Source organism: Phyllopteryx taeniolatus, chromosome 6 (genome assembly GCF_024500385.1).
Source record: "Phyllopteryx taeniolatus isolate TA_2022b chromosome 6, UOR_Ptae_1.2, whole genome shotgun sequence".
In the NCBI taxonomy this organism is placed as follows: domain Eukaryota; kingdom Metazoa; phylum Chordata; class Actinopteri; order Syngnathiformes; family Syngnathidae; genus Phyllopteryx; species Phyllopteryx taeniolatus.
Window position 1 is genome coordinate 28,440,891 of NC_084507.1, and position 17,680 is coordinate 28,458,570.

At 45.5% G+C, this 17,680-nt stretch overlaps 1 protein-coding gene across 3 annotated transcripts in view; it reads right to left on the minus strand.

The window, feature by feature from the left end:
* kirrel3l (kirre like nephrin family adhesion molecule 3, like) overlaps positions 1–16,952 on the minus strand; it is a 38,335-nt gene extending 21,383 nt beyond the window's left edge. The window contains exon 1 of one of the 3 annotated variants that reach the window (XM_061775976.1): positions 16,523–16,952. In XM_061775976.1, the coding sequence (XP_061631960.1) occupies positions 16,523–16,562 (40 nt within the window). In that variant the 5' untranslated portion in view covers positions 16,563–16,952. Of the gene's footprint in view, positions 1–539; positions 562–16,522 lie in introns of those variants that run through there. The other 2 variants (XM_061775977.1, XM_061775978.1) reach the window with 2 other exon arrangements.
* Between the last annotated feature and the right edge of the window lie 728 nt (positions 16,953–17,680).

Here is a 17,680-nt window from a genome sequence, read left to right on the forward strand (position 1 = left end):
GATATAATAGAGTGGTATGCATTCAGGGGAGAGGGGGAAAAAAAGAAGAGTAGAAGGAGGAGGCCAAGTGGGGGGCGAGACCAAGACTGCTGATGTGACACAGTCAGCGCTGGAGCGAATATGAATGGTTCAGCTCAAAGTGGCTGTGCTGCAGTGCCAAAAGTGCGCTTCTGCAAATACACTCCTTCTTCCACTGTCTTCTCACACTTGCTGCACGCCACTGTCACACTGCTACATCTTTAGGCCCGCCGGTGGGCAAGGCAGAGGCATCCGGCGGAGTATACGGTTAGTCTAGCATTGCTTTTGAACAACAAAACACACCCTCGACACACCGATGCCATGAGCTAGAGAACTCGGTGCAGAAAGGGATAGCAAATGACTGGCTTGGTTGGCAGGAGGACGGAAAATAAAAAGCCATATGAAGGGGAGGGAAAAATAGCAGAGGGAGTCGGTGGTGGTATGAAATTGTCTGTACACATCAGCCAGCAGTGTTGACAAGATGTTGATTGAGCCAGTCTTGTCGTTTGGCTCCTGCTTACCCGCCCTTTGGTGTTTTTACTGCGAGACAGCTGCAGGCTGGATGTGTGTGTCATAGTCCCCAGCTCGTCTCTGTCCCTCTGATTCGCTCCATCTCTTTGCTCCTTCTGTCTCACAAACAGCTGTTTGGATGGTGATTTATTATCAATCAAACTTAACTTTGCCGTGCGGTTCGGTAAGACACAGGAGTGTGCAACGCGTGACGGAATAGCTCTTTGACAAACTAAGCCAGCAAATAAATGTTTAATCAAAATTGATCCAAAATCCATAAAAGACGAAGAGATAATGATACAATTGCCTCCATCTCGTGCTTTTTCTAAAAGGCGGTGAAATGAAAACAAAGAAAGTCTACAATAGATTCTGTACTGGGTCTGGACCGAATACCCTGGGGTGTCAATTAATTTAGTCTGGGGATTTGTGGCCTACTCTCCTTAATTGAGCCCAATGGAGACCCCCTTGCCTCTTCACGATAGGATAGGAAGTAGTGCGTTTCATAATTAATACTTTTCCCCCCTTCTATTATTATTATTTTTTAATGAGGGTTGTAATGTTGTAAGTGTACGCATCTCATTACGGTAAAAGGCCATTGACGCCATTGTTCATGTCGGTAATGGTGTGATGAACCTAATTCAAAGCAGCGTATTGAAGTAAATGCTGCACTTTTCTGTCTTTTTTTGTAACACAACGCAGCTCGCTCAATGAGAGTCTCGTTATCGTCATTTAATGCGTTTGCTTTTTAAAGCTTAGAGGTTAATGCGTGACTTGCCGTCATCTCACCGGAGCTCTCTTTTAATTTGATGCATAATTATTTTTTTATTTTTGTTTTTTGTCAGCACCCAACAAGAGTCTCTTCACACAGAAAGCAGATGTGTCGTATTTTGGCCTCGCCTTACAACGGATACACAAAAGCACAAAGACCACTTCTAATTAAACCGGTTTTAATATTCCTCTTCACTTTTTCCTTTTCATGCTCTCCCCACATTAGCAATGTTTTCTCTCTGTCCATAAAAAATAACTCCTGGCGATTAAACAAATTACTTTCTACTCCCATGGGAGCCATTCAGCTACTGCAAAAAATAAAAATGGTAAGATTCACAATGTTGCCGCCTCTACATTCTTACAAAACCACCTTTACAATAAATTTCTCTTTTGCTGCACAGTGCAGTCAATAACTATGGATAAGTGCTTGTATATTATTCTAGGCGTGCGAAGGAGTCACATTTTTTTCAACAAGAGAATAAGGGCAGCAAGAAAATGGCCCGCTGCAGCAAAGTGGAGACAGTGGCACGTAATACTGCAGAGCCTAGCGCTAAGGCACATGAAGAGAGTAAGCTAACGTTAGCATGTGTGTTTATTTATTTTTTTCATTTCTAGCCACGTATCGTCAAATGTTACAGTGATGCGGCAATGACCAAGCTGCTCAACCAATGAGTGACCACGAGTGGTTTCGTAATACTCTAGACAGTGGACCCCCGCATACTCGCAGTTCGGCACCTGTGGATTCACCTATTTCCCATTTTACCCAATTTTTTTTTTTTCCCTATTTTTCTTTTTTTGCGGGGAACCAACCCCAAAAATGCAGTTTATCCTCGCTTATTCAAGTAATTTTTGGGGTTAAAAAATAAAATATTGTTTTTTTTTTAAAAGTTGTGTTTTTTTCACTGCAATTATAATGGGTGTCACTTATCTGCAGGGTTTTGCTATCCCCCGCGAATAGCGGGGGTTCACCGTACTGGGTTTCGCCAATGCAAAGAGCGAGTACATTAGCGCTGTATCGAGTCGAGTCGGGTGCAGCTGAAAAAGGTGCGTGTGACCTAATTTCCATGTTTCTTTCGCCTGTCGACTTTGCTGGGGAGAAAAGTTTTTAATTTAACATCAAATGCTCCTTTTGTTCATTTGATTTCTTGTAAGTGGAAGTGTCCTTTTAACCCACAGATGAGCTGCCAGAAGACGGGAGAGGGAGAGATGGAGTTTGTTACCTACTGGCCTCAATACTTCTGCTTTGTATTGAGTGAAAGAAAAGAAGGAGGCAAAACTAATTTGCTGAAATTCCATCTCTTAAACGTTGATTAGTGAAGGAGTGTAATTAGAATTAAATGTGAAGTCAGGCTTTTTCAGATTGCACCGCTTCCCTACAAAAAAATCAGGCCATGATTAACGAATAAATGACTAATGAGCGAGCTAATTAATCAATATATTATTAAAGCAGCAAGCAGTGTGAACAAGGAGCGGGCATGATGGCGCTGCGTTAAAGAGTTGTGTTGTAACAAAAAAGGACGTGGGCTCATCTGGCTGCATGTGTGGTTGTTTTTTTTTCCTGCGTTCACAGAGGAGTGGATAGATGGAGAGAAGTGACGGATGGGAGGAGATGTAGGCTGAAGCCTCTGCATCTGCCAGTAGCCGCTGGTGTGAGAGCCCTGACCTCAGAATTCTACATTTGCAAGTTCCGCTGTTTGCCTCGAGGTCGGGTCGAGAGGTTGAGCGCGAGGGAGGCCGGCGTGGCAAAGCATGAGGCCGCCGAGCTAATGATGTTTGCACTGCTAAGACGACAGCGTGCGATGCGCAATCAACATGTCTGACTGTGCAAAAGTTCCTGGGCGAACCCCCCCCCCACCTCCCACATGCAATCCCCCCTTGTCGTTATCTAGGACAGCCCATCAATCTTTGATAATGTGCAGTGTGGGTCTCTCCTGTGTGACCGAGCTGATGAGACATCACAGCAGGGTTTGATGTATAAATGTAACTGTGATATACTGGACGGCTTCAAGTCAGGTTTGACCTTTTTTTTTTTTTTTTTTCTTTTTTTTGCACTGGATATTAATGACTACAGTGAAAGAATGAACTAGCTGTGTGATGCATCCCTCCCAGTGGAGCTCGGCACACTTTATCTTTTTGGCACGGGCTTCCTCCGCTACCTTTTGCTCAGTTTTCATGTCTGCCAAAAGTCCCCTGAGCTGGCACACAACAGGATGCGGGACGCAAAAAAATATTATTTCATAAGCGGATGGGTTTATTGTTTCTTTTAAAATGTAGCATTTCTCTTTAAAAGCTTCATTTTCACCCTCCCCCACGACACTAGGAAACTCAAAGCCGGAGTATAAAAAAAAAAGATCTTTCATGCCGGCATATCTTCCCTGGCATTTACTGGTGGCCTTATTAAGAGCCTTGTGAGTGACTGAGGCGCAGTCTACTGGGGGTCTCTCGGGGGGAAGAGGGGAGCTGTAACATGCTGAGGGCAAAATCATGATATTGTTTATCAGCCTGCATTGCTTAAAAAAACAACAACAAATTACTATGGATGCATTCCTCTCAAACTCGCATCCCTTTCTAAAACAGTGCTGCTGTTTTTTTTTAACACCCAAACCAGGACCCAAACTTATAAAAATATATTAAGGACCAGCACAACATCTTCATATACATTGACATTAATGATAAACAGCATCACGCGTGATTTTAGATCAAGAAATGAAACGACATCTACTAATAAATTATATGTCGACAGTGACCCAATAAAAGCCAACCAGAAAAGGCTTGCCTACACAACAACTACATTTTAGAGCCTCCAACTTTTGAAAATGTTTCTCAAAGTTGAATTTTAAGTGTTTGGTGATGAGTGCATGCATCACAATGAAAACAACAATGTTGTTTCATGTACGCTTTTTGGTGCTTTTTGAGCACAACTAGATCCATTGGTGTTGCAATATTTGATTAGGTCGAATTTTTAAACCCACATATTCGCTGCAGGGGGAATATGGTGTCATGATGGTTAGCATGTCTACCTCTCAGTGGAGCGGTCCCGGGTTTGAATCTCAGCTGAGCCTCTCCTGTGTGGATTTTGCATGTTCTCCGTGTGCTTACAGGGTGTCTTAGAATACGTCGGCTTCCTCCCGTATTCCAAAAACATGAGTGATAAAGTCATTGAAGAATCTAAATTGACAATTGGGGTGAACGTCAGCGTGTACCCCGCCTCTTGCCCAAAGTCGGCTGGAATCGGCTCCAGCTCACTCGTGACCCTAATGAAGAGAAGTGTTGTAGAAAATTGGATATTCCCCATAGAGTGTAGTCAAAATATGGTTTCAGAGCAGATGCGGGAGCAAAAGCAGTTGATGTGCATGCATTTGTGGTGTTTCTTTCGTAAGTGACATTTGCAAATATTCCAAATTTTTTATTTTTTTTTCTATTTGGTAATGGTTGCTGCCAGATTGTGTTCCCAAACGTACCATAGCATTGCGCAGTTCTTCATCGTCAAGTGGGTGTGAATGGGTCTTTGTCACAGTGGCCGGTTCCTGCATTGAGTACGGAACGTTGGACATATGGTGGCCGTGTGTCGGGATATGTGACGGCAGAGAATGCCAAGGGTTGGTCTCTCGACCTCGGCTTGGCCTCTCACACATCACCACCCGCCGCACTTCAGTCTGCTGGTTTGATTGACACTTCATTGTACACTTTTGTCTTTGCACTGGGGTTTAAACTTGTGCGTGGCCTGCATTTGGGACAAATGTGCACTAAAATAGTAGTGTACTAAATAGGACCCGATTTTTGAGGCCAATGTAGATTACGATATTTGGCAGAGTAAAATAATGAAAAACGATTAATCGGCCAATTCGTAAAATTGTTTTTTTTTAAATTAATTAATTGGTTAATATTTAATCATTAAACATATCTAATGAATAAAATAACTTATTTTTGGGTGCCTTAACGCTTACAACAATAAAGATGAATTACAGGCAGAACATTTGACTCTTTTACAGTACTTTGTCCTTTAGTATTTGTTTAACTTTACAACGGAGTGAAAAATCAGCAAAAATCTCCCAGTGTTTTTGATTTTTAAATGTCATCATCTTTGTCATATATTGTAATGTGTTAATGTGCAAAAAAAAAAAAGAAAACATTGGCCAAGAATTTGCCAATTTTTGCTGTTTCGAAAAGCGCTAATATTGGCTGATTAAATCGGCGGGCCGATTAATCGTTCGGGCCCGAGTACGAAAGATGTACCACGCCCTTTCTCAGGCTACATCCTAACACTCACAGGCAAAGCCTAATTTTGTATGCCAAGCTTGTTTTCATCAGAAGTAGCATTTGTGTAAAAAAAATAAAAAATAAAAATTACCTCCTTCCAATGTCTGACCAATGTTTTTTGTAATTTAGTTTTTTTAATACACAATATATAACTTTGCCAATGCTGCAACGTTCCTCCTGAACAGAACCAACGTAACTTTCCTGTCTGGGCCCACACAGTCACTGATGGTGTCGTGGTTCACTCTCCTGACTTCCATGCAGGCAGCGTGGGTTCAGTTCCCGCTTAGTGATTTGGAATGTGAATTGTCTACATGTGGCCTCTGATTGCTGGAAACCAGTCCAGAGTCTAGTCTGCCTTTCGCTGTGTAGCATGTCACATGTTGCCTGTTTCTCCGTTCTCTCTGCTAAATTAGACTTGAAGCGCAAGACCTCCAGTTTGGGGCTGCGATGAACAAGAGAAGCGTTGCAGGTTCCTCAGCCCATCTGGTGGGATGATCGATCATTAGATGGAGAGTGTGACGATAACACCCTCACTTCGCCTGCTGGGTAACACTGATCCCATATCACCCTGGCAGGATATTCTATGAATCACAGGAAGTTGAGATCAATCCATAAAGATTGTGCTGCTTGATTAAAGATGAAAAAAATCTAATTTGGCTGTAGCCCCTTGGAATCCTCAGAGCCCTACTGTTTGTGTGAGTAAATGGGCGTGTGTCTCCATGTCTATTAACAGCTTTTATTATTATTATTTTTAAAACACTTTCTCCGTTTCCCATTTTCTGTTTTGAGCCCTTACCTCGTCACCTTCACTCGTTCGCTTTGCTCTGTCCGTCCCGCACTAAAAGCACCCTTCTTCAGGGACTCCTCTCCTAAATGTTAATTAAAAGTCTCCAACTGCCCACCCCAGCATCCCAGGGCCTGGCTGAAAGCAGCTTAGAACAATCAAGAGGACGGATTAGAAGTGAGAAGAAAAGCTGAGGTTGAGGAGAAGCAGGGAAGGGGCGGAAGAATGAAAAAAATATATAGCAAGGTGGGAAAGAAATGACCCCTTTCCTTCATCCCCGGGCCCCCCCTCCTTGCCTCCCTCCCGCCCTCTCCGGGCTCTGGAGTCTTAACCTGACCTATTGACATTCAGCTTCTCAGCAGATTAAGCGGCGAATGGAGCCTCTGGAAAGGGTAAACACACTGGAGGAACAATGACCAACAGGAGGCAACCTTATTGGATTCTAATTAACCGCCAGGAGAGATGGCTCGGGGCGTGTTAAGTGCTGTGGGACACGACTCGCAGCCCCAAACATCAAGTAAGCAGCACAACTCCCATCACTTTGTTGTATGGCTTCATTTAGCTCCCTTTTCCAAACTCTGTCTCTCTCCATCGACAGTATTTGTCAGATGTTTCCACATCTGACCCGGGAAAATGGCAAACCCATTCTCATTAAGGTACTACTTGGAGATCCATTTGCATTGCTTCTTCCCGGCTCTCTGTTTTCTTCTTTGAACAAAAGCCGCCACTCGTAGATCTCGGCTGGAGCGAAAAGTTTAAAATAGGATGGAAGTTCTGGGAGACATTGAATAATGTGGAGTCAGGCACAGGTAAGGTTGGCGGATTCAGTTTTTTTTTTTGCCTTGCTCTCTCGGGAGGAGGTGAACTTCGGTGACCACCAGCCTCCTAATGTGACGGGCCCTTTTCGGTATTTCCTTCTCTCCCAATTAAACAGCGCGCTTGTTGGCTCCTTTTTAAATGTGAACTTTATCATTGGTGCAGTGGGGCATTCAGCCTTTGAGTGGTCCCCTGATTAGGCGCTCTCACAATGGTCCAGAGCCCTCTTGCATTTAGAACCACAAGCACTAATGAGACTGCTTTCATGAATCGTGTGAGAGGGCCCAGGGCCGCAGAGACAAATGGGCGTGTGTGTTGGGTGGGGGCGGTGGCGGGTGGTACAGACCCCGCTAGAGACAGGCCACTGTCACCTCAGCAGGCATACAAAGCAATTCATTAATTGGTGTGAAAAGACACACACACGCACACACACAAAAGCAGTCTCTCTCACTTCGCTGTGAATACACACACAAGCGAGTGTTGTGCCTATTCCATGAACCCGCTGCTTGTTAACACATTACCTGGGATCAAAGAGGCAAAGGCTGCAGAGTGGAATCATTATTTGCTATGGAAAAACTGGAGCAGAATGTCTGTCCTTTGGCAAAATGGCATTTGCTCATCCACTTTTCTTAGAAAATGTACAAAACGCAACCTGTTCTCTTGCCATCATCATGTGAGTCTTTTGAAAGCTCTTGAGAATTATTTTTTTTTCCCTGCCTCGATTCAAGTGGGAATGAATTGGACTTCACTTGTGATCCAAGCCTTGAGGTTTAAAAGATCCACATGACCACTGCCCATTTCCATACCATTACCACAACAGTCATGGCTGTAATAGGTTGAAATGGGCCATGGATTCACTCCCCCAGCCCCACAAAAAAAAAAAATAGTCTGGGCTTGTTCTGAGATGCACCTTGTTTAGTGTTATTTATTTATTTTATTTTTTTAACAAAACACCACATGCCTAATGACTGTGAAACAAACCTTTAAACCCAATACAAGAGCACAATAGATACAATTTGCCCCTGCTTGGGGGAGTTAAACAAAGGCAAGCGGTTGAAATTGCCTTTTAAAGAACTGCCGAGCACAATCAGGGAGCGGGCCTGAGCTACTGTTGTGCATCAAAAGAAGCGTTCAGAGAAAGAAAGGCTGAGGTCTGTGGTGCAGAGAATGGTTCATCCAAGGTGCCAGCCTCCTTCCAGCACTTCGAATGGACCAACAATCAGGCCTCGCTGCCCCTCAATCTTCTGCTCAGCTGTTTAACTGCCCACTGATTGAGGGGCTTCATTAGAGGCTTATTTATCTTTCCATGTATCACAATTCTGAAAGACCACTGACAAGCTCAGTACTAGGACAGTGGTGCACATATCCTGACTTCTCAATACAACATGGCACAAGAATGATAAACGAAGAACGGAAGGTACTGTGGGAAAGTTGGAAGATGGCGTCCAATGTCGTAGAACAGACAAAGGGTTCTATTTTGGTGGATGGCGCATCTGCGTATTGATTTTCACTCACGCTTTTCCCAATTTGGCAGACCGGTATGCGACAAGCTGCCCATTTCGGGGCAGCGAGGGTGCGTCCTTTGACACGCGTCCAGCGACGTGGTGGCAGAACGTCGGTTAAAACTTACACCTCGAAGTCGGGCTCAGTCGGTAGACCGCTGGTCTAACACGATTTTGGTAAATTTGACCAGGACGCAGGAAGGTCAGGAGCCGCTTTGATTGATGGCAAATGAAGTTCGCTCCACAGTTCGCTGTTTTCACTCCACCCGTTTTTAAATACGCTGGCTTGCGAACGTACAAAAACCCGGCGTAAGCCGCCTCCGTGCAGAATAATGCTGCCATCCACCGTCTGACATCTCCCTTTGCTCGGGTGTCGAGCAGGTGTATTAAACACAATTCCACCTGCACTGGGGCTGCATGCACCTCAAAGAGCAATCTGAGAAGAGGGCTTTTCCATCTTATCTCTCAAAACCCTTTCATTGGCCGCTCCCCTCATCGCTCCCTCTACCCTTGCCCCATCTTTTTTAAACTTCTTTTAACATCACTTCACTTGATCAAATACAAAGGATTGGGTTTATCCCCCGTGGGAATGTCTTTTGCAGCCTGTTGTTTTATTTAGCAATGGGCCTAATTTTGCTGTGTCACTTATGTAATTAGTGCAAAAATAAAATAAAAAATATTGCTGCCGTAGCCGGGTCTCTCCCCTTTGCCCCTCCTTTTGCAGCTTCTGAGAAAACAAATTATGGAGAACAATGGGTACAAATGGCTCCTGCACCAAACGGCATGATGGATGCAGCCCTGCCCCTCATCCGTTCCTCACTTACTCTCCCTCCCTTTTTCATTATCTTCAGTTTTATATGGCTTTGCTTGGAAATAGTGGCTGGCTCGAGCACTTTCCTGCCCAACTATCTTTTCATTGTATACTTGGTCTTCTATTCCTGGCACCGGCATTAGATTCGCACTGACATCATAGTATTAAACAGCTAGGTCTTTTTTTCCAGCCATTTCTTCCCACTGTTGTTGTCTTCACTACCATTTCCTTCTCTTCTATCCTCCAGTGCATTCATTGAACACGCCTGGGACTTTCTAAAGCAAACATCATGTGCCATAGCCCCATCTGTGGATAGTCTGAGCAGGGAACAATCAGTCCCTCTCCTCCTCTGCTTCGTTCCTCCTTGCAGCCCCTCGGGATCCGCGCAGAAGTAGGATGCCTCAGTCGGACGGGTGCAATGTGCTGGAACAATGGTTTGGGCTGCTTCATTCCACCAGGGGTGTTAAGTTCACCTCTGCCAGCTTGCCAAGCACTTATCCGACCGACTGTTACTGGCCTCCTTGCCGCAGCAGAAGAAGCCTCCCACGATACGCGTCCACATCTCTACCCACACAGACGCGCACGCACACGGCCGCCTCGCGCATGTCCGAGTAGACGCCTGAGAGCTAATGTTTGGCGCACAGGTGCCGGAATATCAACTTTCCGTAAATCCCCTTTGGAGCGTACGGTAAGTTACACCCTTGTTGTTTTCTTCCACCCCTGCCATCCGGAAAAGAAAGAAAAGCAGCAGGTTTTCTTTACAACATTTCAAGCATATCCATTACCTGAAATGTTCAGCTCCTGGCAGTAAATCCCTTTGACCCATTCCCATTCTTTCTGTCTGCCTCTCTCCCTCCCCCTATTCCCATGATGAGCCCATGGCGGTTTGCACATTGCTTTTTGCGGCCAAACAGACAGCAGGGGAGAGAAAGATAGACGCACCTTTCCCTCCTCCCGCTTCGACCGCCACCCACGTACGCCGTTCCTTGTGTTTCTACACAGCTCAATAACATTAACATGTTTCGCCGTTGGGGGAGTCGCAGTTAAAAGCCGGATCGATACGCTTTGATTGGCATCCCTCAGTTGATTGCAAATTGGCTGCCATCTTTCTCGTATCTCCCGAGGCGAGTTAAAAAAAACAAAAAGCAGCAGTGCAGGAAAGAAATATAAATACAAAGCATTTCATCCAGTCCTTTCTCAACAATGCAAGACAGGCAATACGACTCTGTACGGGACTGACGCACCGCCAGGCCGCTATTTTGGTCCATGTTTGAATTACCGACACAATATTGGCAATGAGCGGCACGGTGGCCGACTGGTTAGACCATCAGCCTCACAGTTCTGAGGACTGGGGTTCAATCCCCGTCCCTGCCTGTGTGGAGTTTTGCATGTTCTCCCCGTGCCTGCGTGGGTTTTCTCCGGGCACTCCGGTTTCCTCCCACATCCCAAAAACATGCATTAATTGGAGACTCTAAATTGGCCGTAGGTGTGACTGTGAGTGCGAATGGTTGTTTGTTTGTATGTGCCCTGCGATTGGCTGGCAACCAGTTCAGGGTGTACCCCGCCTTCTGCCCGATGATAGCTGGGATAGGCTCCGGCACGCCCGTGACCCTACTGAGGAGAAGCGGCTCAGAAAATGGATGGATGGATATTGGCAATGACAATCCGAGTTCTTTAAACAACGAGAAGATAAGATTGCCGCGGCTGAAGCTCACAATTAGGCTCTTTCACTGCAACGGATTGTGAGAAATATCTCGGACTCCAACATCATTTGCAAAGTGCTAATTTCTGTTTATTTTTCCTTGAGCTGTGCCTTTGCCAGTGATGAGATTCCACTTTGAGCCAAAGCAATCAAATGTGTTCCCTTCAGCTTCAAACATCTCCTTCAATCTGATGCGTTGCTTCTTTTTTGAAGTGTCGCAACTGGAGTACTTGCCTGTGCATAGAAATGCCAACTTATTTTATGAAGCGTTTCATTAGACCCTTTCTAGGAGGGAACATGAGTTATGTTGCCATGATAGACTATACTAGTCACTGAATAATCGAAATACAAATGACACGAGGAGCATGGCATCTCCCGTTCTTGGAGCGTCATTAATTAGACAATTGGACTTTGACTAATCATTCCAGAAAGGGCACAAAGCCCTGAAGATGCCTCACACTCACGTCAACTTATCATCACAATGTGTGCCCTTGACCCGGCTGACTACATGTGTACATGCGTCGGTGAGTTCGTGGTGAGTCATTTGTGGAGAATGAGCGTATGTCATCAGCCCAGAGCATCTTGCAGAACATTTCCGATGTTCTCCTGTTTGGATGGCGATTGCGACCAAATGCCTTCCTTTCTTTGCAGGACAAAAGAGTGGCAGAGGTATTTATACCTAAGCTTGTTTTCCCCCGTAGTCCTCTTGCAGCTGAACTATGTTTGATACAAGGTTAAGGAACACAAGATAACACATATTGCTGTGCTGCACTAGACATGTTTCAATTTTCTGTGTGTGTGTGTGTGTGTGTGTGTGTGTGTGCGCGCGCGTGTGGATACCAGTTATGAAATTCTTGTCTTGCCTGATTGAAGGATAACAATGAATCTGTGACTTTGTTATTGTTGTATGTTGGAGGTGTACATCTCTTAAGCCGGAAGTGACATTTTGTGTGTGTGTGTGTGTGTGTGTGGAGAAAGGGGAGGTAAAAGCAAGTCAACTTCTCAAAATATCTTCTACTGTATAGACGTGACTTGATCCCTCGAGGTGCCATTTTAATGACGTGCGCAGAATTAATTCCGCCCCTTCTTTCCATTACGGTGTTTGGAAAGGAGAATGAAAGAAGTAAACAAGTTTGTGTCGCATGCTGACGATCCAGCCCGAGGTGGAGTCGCCGGGGAAGATGTCTCCAGGCAAAGGCAGGAAGCTGACACGGCCATCCCATCCATTGTCCCATTTCTTTGTCATTTCCTCCCGGATGCGCTGACTGGCCCAGAGGGAGACAAGGTGAGGATGTGCACAAGGAGAAAGTACAGACAAAAGAGGACGGGTGGACTGTAAAGAAGGTGTGCCATCAACAGTTCGCTACCTGGCTTCTTGTGTCGGGTCACAGCAGCGAACACGACCGGCTAATTTGCTAACAGCTGATAACAATGCAGAGGGACAGAGTGCCAAGTTCTTTATCTGTGTTTACCCGCACGGCAAAGCTGATTAGAGGCAGGCGACATTATGAAGTGCCATTGTTTCCTTTCTCCTTTGCGCACGTGTAGGCGCTGTTTATGAAGGATCACAATGCAATGTGTGCGCCGTGTCTACAGGATGAGAAGAAAGCAGCAGGCCATTGTGTAACAGCTTGGTCATTCATTACTGTTTGTTTGCGCGTGGCTCCTGCATAAAATGAGTGTTTAGAGGGAATATGAGCAAATTAGAGCGCTTGGAAGACGTCCTAGTTCCTCAAATAGTAGCCTCTACTAACATAGACACCGAGCCTCATATAGATCTGCCTCTGTCCAGCTTTGTGCTTCTTGCCCTTTGTCTGCATTTTCTTGATAACAGTCCTCTGTATTGTGTTTTAAACTGCAGTTTCATGCGGAATTGATATTATTATAAAGGCTTCCCCCCATTGACAGATAGATAAACAGGTAGGTTACATAAAGCATAAATATTAAAATTGGATGGATGGATGGATAGACTTTTCCACCTTCAAGTGAATGTGAATAATCGACAGTAAATACAATGTTAAATATCAAAAACCAATACATGGATAGACAGGAAGTCAAAGTAAGCTAAAAATGCTTCTTAGCCATGACTACATCTCTTAAATAATGCAAGACGCTCCTCTCCAGGAGTCAGCTTTATCGGGATTCTGCTGGATCGGCACTATGCAACTCGTGTCCAAATCCCTGCCAACAAACTTTCTAGCACTAAGCTAAGGAAATAAAAATGAGGATGAGCGGCGAGCGGCGATGGTGTGGGAAGCTCAGAGGAACGCCGGGTGAGTGTGTTCGACAAGAGGCGGAAAAGGTTAACGCCGCTCCGCCTCTCGTCCCTGGTGTTTTCCCGCCGCGCCTAATCATTAGGACATTGGTGAGACATCTAAACCTGACGCCAGCAATGAGCCTCTCTTCCCTCTCCTCCACCCACCCCTCCGCGAGAATTCAAAGAACCGTAGCTCATGAAATATGCACACTTTCTTAAAGCTACCCTGTTGGGGTGCAGGCTGTCACTGGGCCCACAAACATGTCTGCACCGCACAAGGATGAATCTCTAGTAATAGGCAAGAGGGGACTTGATGCTTGGTAAAGGCTTCCACTATAAAGTAGGTGTGTGTGCGTGTGTTTGTGTGTGTGCGTGTGTGTGTGTGTTGGCTCATTAAGCAGATGCACTCGTGTATTTCCATGACCCTTTGTCACACGCTCACCAACAAGACAAGAAATGGAAAAAAAAGACTTCTGGGAAGGAAAAAGTAGATTTTTTTTTTTCCCGCCCCACGGCGTTGCACCATGCAGTGGTGACACAACTTAAAGAGGAAGCAGGAGAAACACAGAGCCTTTGAACTCGGCCCGATGAGACACAAGCTTCTCGAAGCAAAAACTTTCCGGGAAAGTAAATTGCGAGTGGGGAACGAGACTGTACACACCCCGTGTACCATCGTGCGCTAAGGACACGTGATGTCAAAAAAAAAAAAAAAAAAAAAAAAACGGTGACAAAAATGAACTATTGAAATTCGATCGGCACCAAATGACACCTCCTCTGTCACTTTTCCATTACTCGACTTGGATTGGGGCTTCACCTTGTCCGCCACTTACCGTCTCTTTGCCTTAGATTGAGGCAATCTCTTTTCTGCTTCAAAGTAGTAGTGCGAGAAACTGTGAAAACCTTGTCTACTTGAATCTATCTGTCAGACAGTCAGGGTCTCCTATATTCAAATCTCACCATGGGATGAAATTCATTGGAGAGGGTAGCAAGTAAAATGGAGACTGTGGAGGGGGAAAATTGCAAATATCCATCCATTATCTATAGCACTTGTCCTCATTTGGCTGGCGGGTGGGCCGGGACCTCTCCCCTACTGACTTTTCGCAATAGGCGACGTACATCCAGGACCGATCGTCAGCCATTCCCAGAGGCATTTAAACAAGATAAGCACGTGCTGATGGTGACCAGTTGGCAACCAGCATAGGTGTACATCACCCTTAAGGCTCAGCGTGCTTGACCAGTTACTAGAATAACGTCACGTACTGTAGTATCTGGTTTTGCCCAGAGAAAAACATCAATAGTGAGTATAGTGCTTAGAGATGTCACGATCAAATCTTTGTAGAATCGATTATCCTACAGATATATTGTCGTGCACTCGAATAATCAATGCCCCACCCCAAAATTTTTTATTTTTATGTTTAATATTATTATTATTTTTTTTTACTACTGACATGCATTTTATGTACAGAATCTGAGACAACAAAATCAGCCTTTGCTAAACGGTTAGCATTCGTGATTAGCATTAGGGCCCTAGCGATTCCCATTATAGGTAAAAAAACAAAAACAAAACGCTAACCACCATTCAGCTCACTCATACGTCTTGTTATAAGTACGTTACACATGTAATAGTGTCTTAAAAATCACTTACAGATGCTCTGTCGTTTCGGGCAAAGTTTATCAGTGGCCCAACACTGTGTCAATGTGCGTGGGATTCTTGGGGTACTCCAGCCTCCTCCCACATTCCAAAAACATGCACGATAGGTTCATAAAAGATTTAATTGTCAAAAGGTGTGAATGGTTGTTTGTCAAATGTGCCAGTTGTGTTGGCTGGCAACCAGTCCGGGGTGAACCCCGCCTCTCGTCCGAAGTCAGCGGGGATTCGGATTCGTTGCTGCAACCCAAGTGAGGTCAAGCAGGAGCAGAAAATGGATGGATTAGGAAAAACAAAAATGTCAAATTGACAAAAAGTGATGAAAAATGGAGCCTATTAGGTTGTTCATTGTCTTTGTCTTTGTCTAAACAAACATGGAGGTTTTCTCACAGTTGGGAGTAGGAGTGACTTTGCGTGAAAGCTTTAAAAAAAAAAAAAAAAAAAAAAAAAAGGTGCTCCAAGGTGTCATACACTCTAATTAGGGCAGCTGCTACCATTTTCCTGATTTGGGAGTGCACTTGTTTGTGTTGTGTGTTGGATTTGGAAGGCGGCGCGGGGGAAAGTGCCACTGCCTGGCTACAGGCTCTTCCCTCCTTCTTATCCAGCTGTTGCTCATGTGTCAAAGGGCAAAGGTCTGCCGGCATGCCATCAGCCCCCTCCCTCTCCCGTGCAGCCCCCCTAATGACGACAGCATGTGCAGTGAAGGGGGGCTAATGGCGCAGAGGTGCTTCCAACAAATGGCTTTGAACCAAACGACACCATTTGTTAAAGCATCTGAAATTCAGGTTTGGGATTCAGTCATATTTCCTTTTTCTTTCCTCAAAGCGTTAAATCAATACACTTGTGTATTCCATACGTATGTGTGCCCCCCCCCCCCCCCCCCCCTTTATTTCTTTGCTTTAACAGCTCTGGCACAATCCTGATAAGTCACAGTCTCTCACTGTTAATTAGCGCAAGCTATTTTTTTTTTTGCATCAGGAAAAATGCGAGTTATTCAAGCTGTCAGTCAGCAGGCAAATCATGCGTGGAAGTGGAGAAAGTTGAGGATGAAGTAGGCTCACTTTTGTTTTTTTTTAAAGGGGATTTTTTCCTTTCCCTTCTTTCATCTGATCCAAACTATTGGGTGTTCGCAGCAGAATTTGGAGGATTATTCAAGGATAGAGGGAGAGGCGGATCGTATTATTCTATCGATCTATTATATCCACACACACGCACATTTTAGTGAGGCCATGCACATCATTTCTGCTCAACTTTCCCTTCCCCAAAGCCTTGCCAAGCAAAGTGCGTGTAATCCCCTCAGCGCGGACCCCACTGTTGCGAACACGCTCGCGCATCTGTGGACGTCGAGTCGTCCTGCGCCGCGCAGGTTGCCTTGACGCAGCGCGCGTTAAGGCGCACGAAAATGTCCATTTGAGACAACAGCGAACAGATGAAGAGTCGTCTTACCTGAGGCCATAAGGCAAAAGATGACGTAAAGCACGGTCATTGCAGTCTCGTTCCTCCGCGGCAGCGTGGAATCATCAACGCCTGCTGCGTCTGTTTCGTTCGGCGCAGCTTGGTCCACTCGCACGCGTGCGCGCGCGCACTCCCGTGATGTTTATCCGCTCGAGTCCCAACACTCGGTGGAAGTCCAGTTCACACGTGCATGATCGCCGCTCCTGACAACTTTCCACTCTGCGGAACCGAAGCCACTTGGTTGAGTGCCGCGCGCGCTCCCGCCGGACTGTGGGCGCTGGTGATGATGGAGCCGGCTCAACTTGCCTCTCTCCTCCTCTTCGTCCGTGTGTGATGTACGGAACGCACACTCGTCTGTTGGGGGGGCTTGCAGCACATTTGGCACTCAGCTGAGTGTGCGGAGCCCCTCAGCCTCACGCGCACGCTGCTGGGGCGGTAGGGAGGGTGGGCTTAACCCCCCCCCCCCCCCTCTCTCTCTCTCCCTCACCCGCCTCTTGGGGCCCCCGATTGGCTGAGCTGGCGTCAAGGGGAGGGTCTCGTTTGAAATGGTTAGACCGAGTTCAATACATATGTGCTTGAACAAACATTTTGCTGTGCAGACGCCCCCAGACGTTAACGGCTCCATCTTAATCAAAGGTGATTAAAAATACTGAGATGCATGTGTTAAAAAAAAAAGGAAAATGACTGATTTGGTTAAGTAAAGTTGAGACGTAAATGCACTTAAGTACAAATGTGAAGAATTAAGGTTTTTGGTCACTTTTGATGACTTTGCACAATGGGGTGGAGGGCTTTCCTCTGCACACCAAATAGTTTCCCATTTTTTTATGAATCATTCTTGTAGCCAACAACGTCCCAAATTTTCTCCAAATAAGGCCGTGGATAGCGACTATCAGCTTACTCCGACTCTGTTGTGTCGTGGCGGTGAATTCTTCCTGCTTCACCTTCCTCCTTACTGCGGTCCCTATTTTTGTCTTCCACCTTATAAGCCCCCAAGATCTCGATCACTCGATCAATTGATCGATCCATCAATCAAAATCTCAACAACGCTTGACTTTACCTGTCTATTTACATACATCAAATTGCCTCCTGCTCCTTTTGACATCCTGACATTTTGGCCTGTTTTACTGCCACTTCTACTCTCCCCTCGCT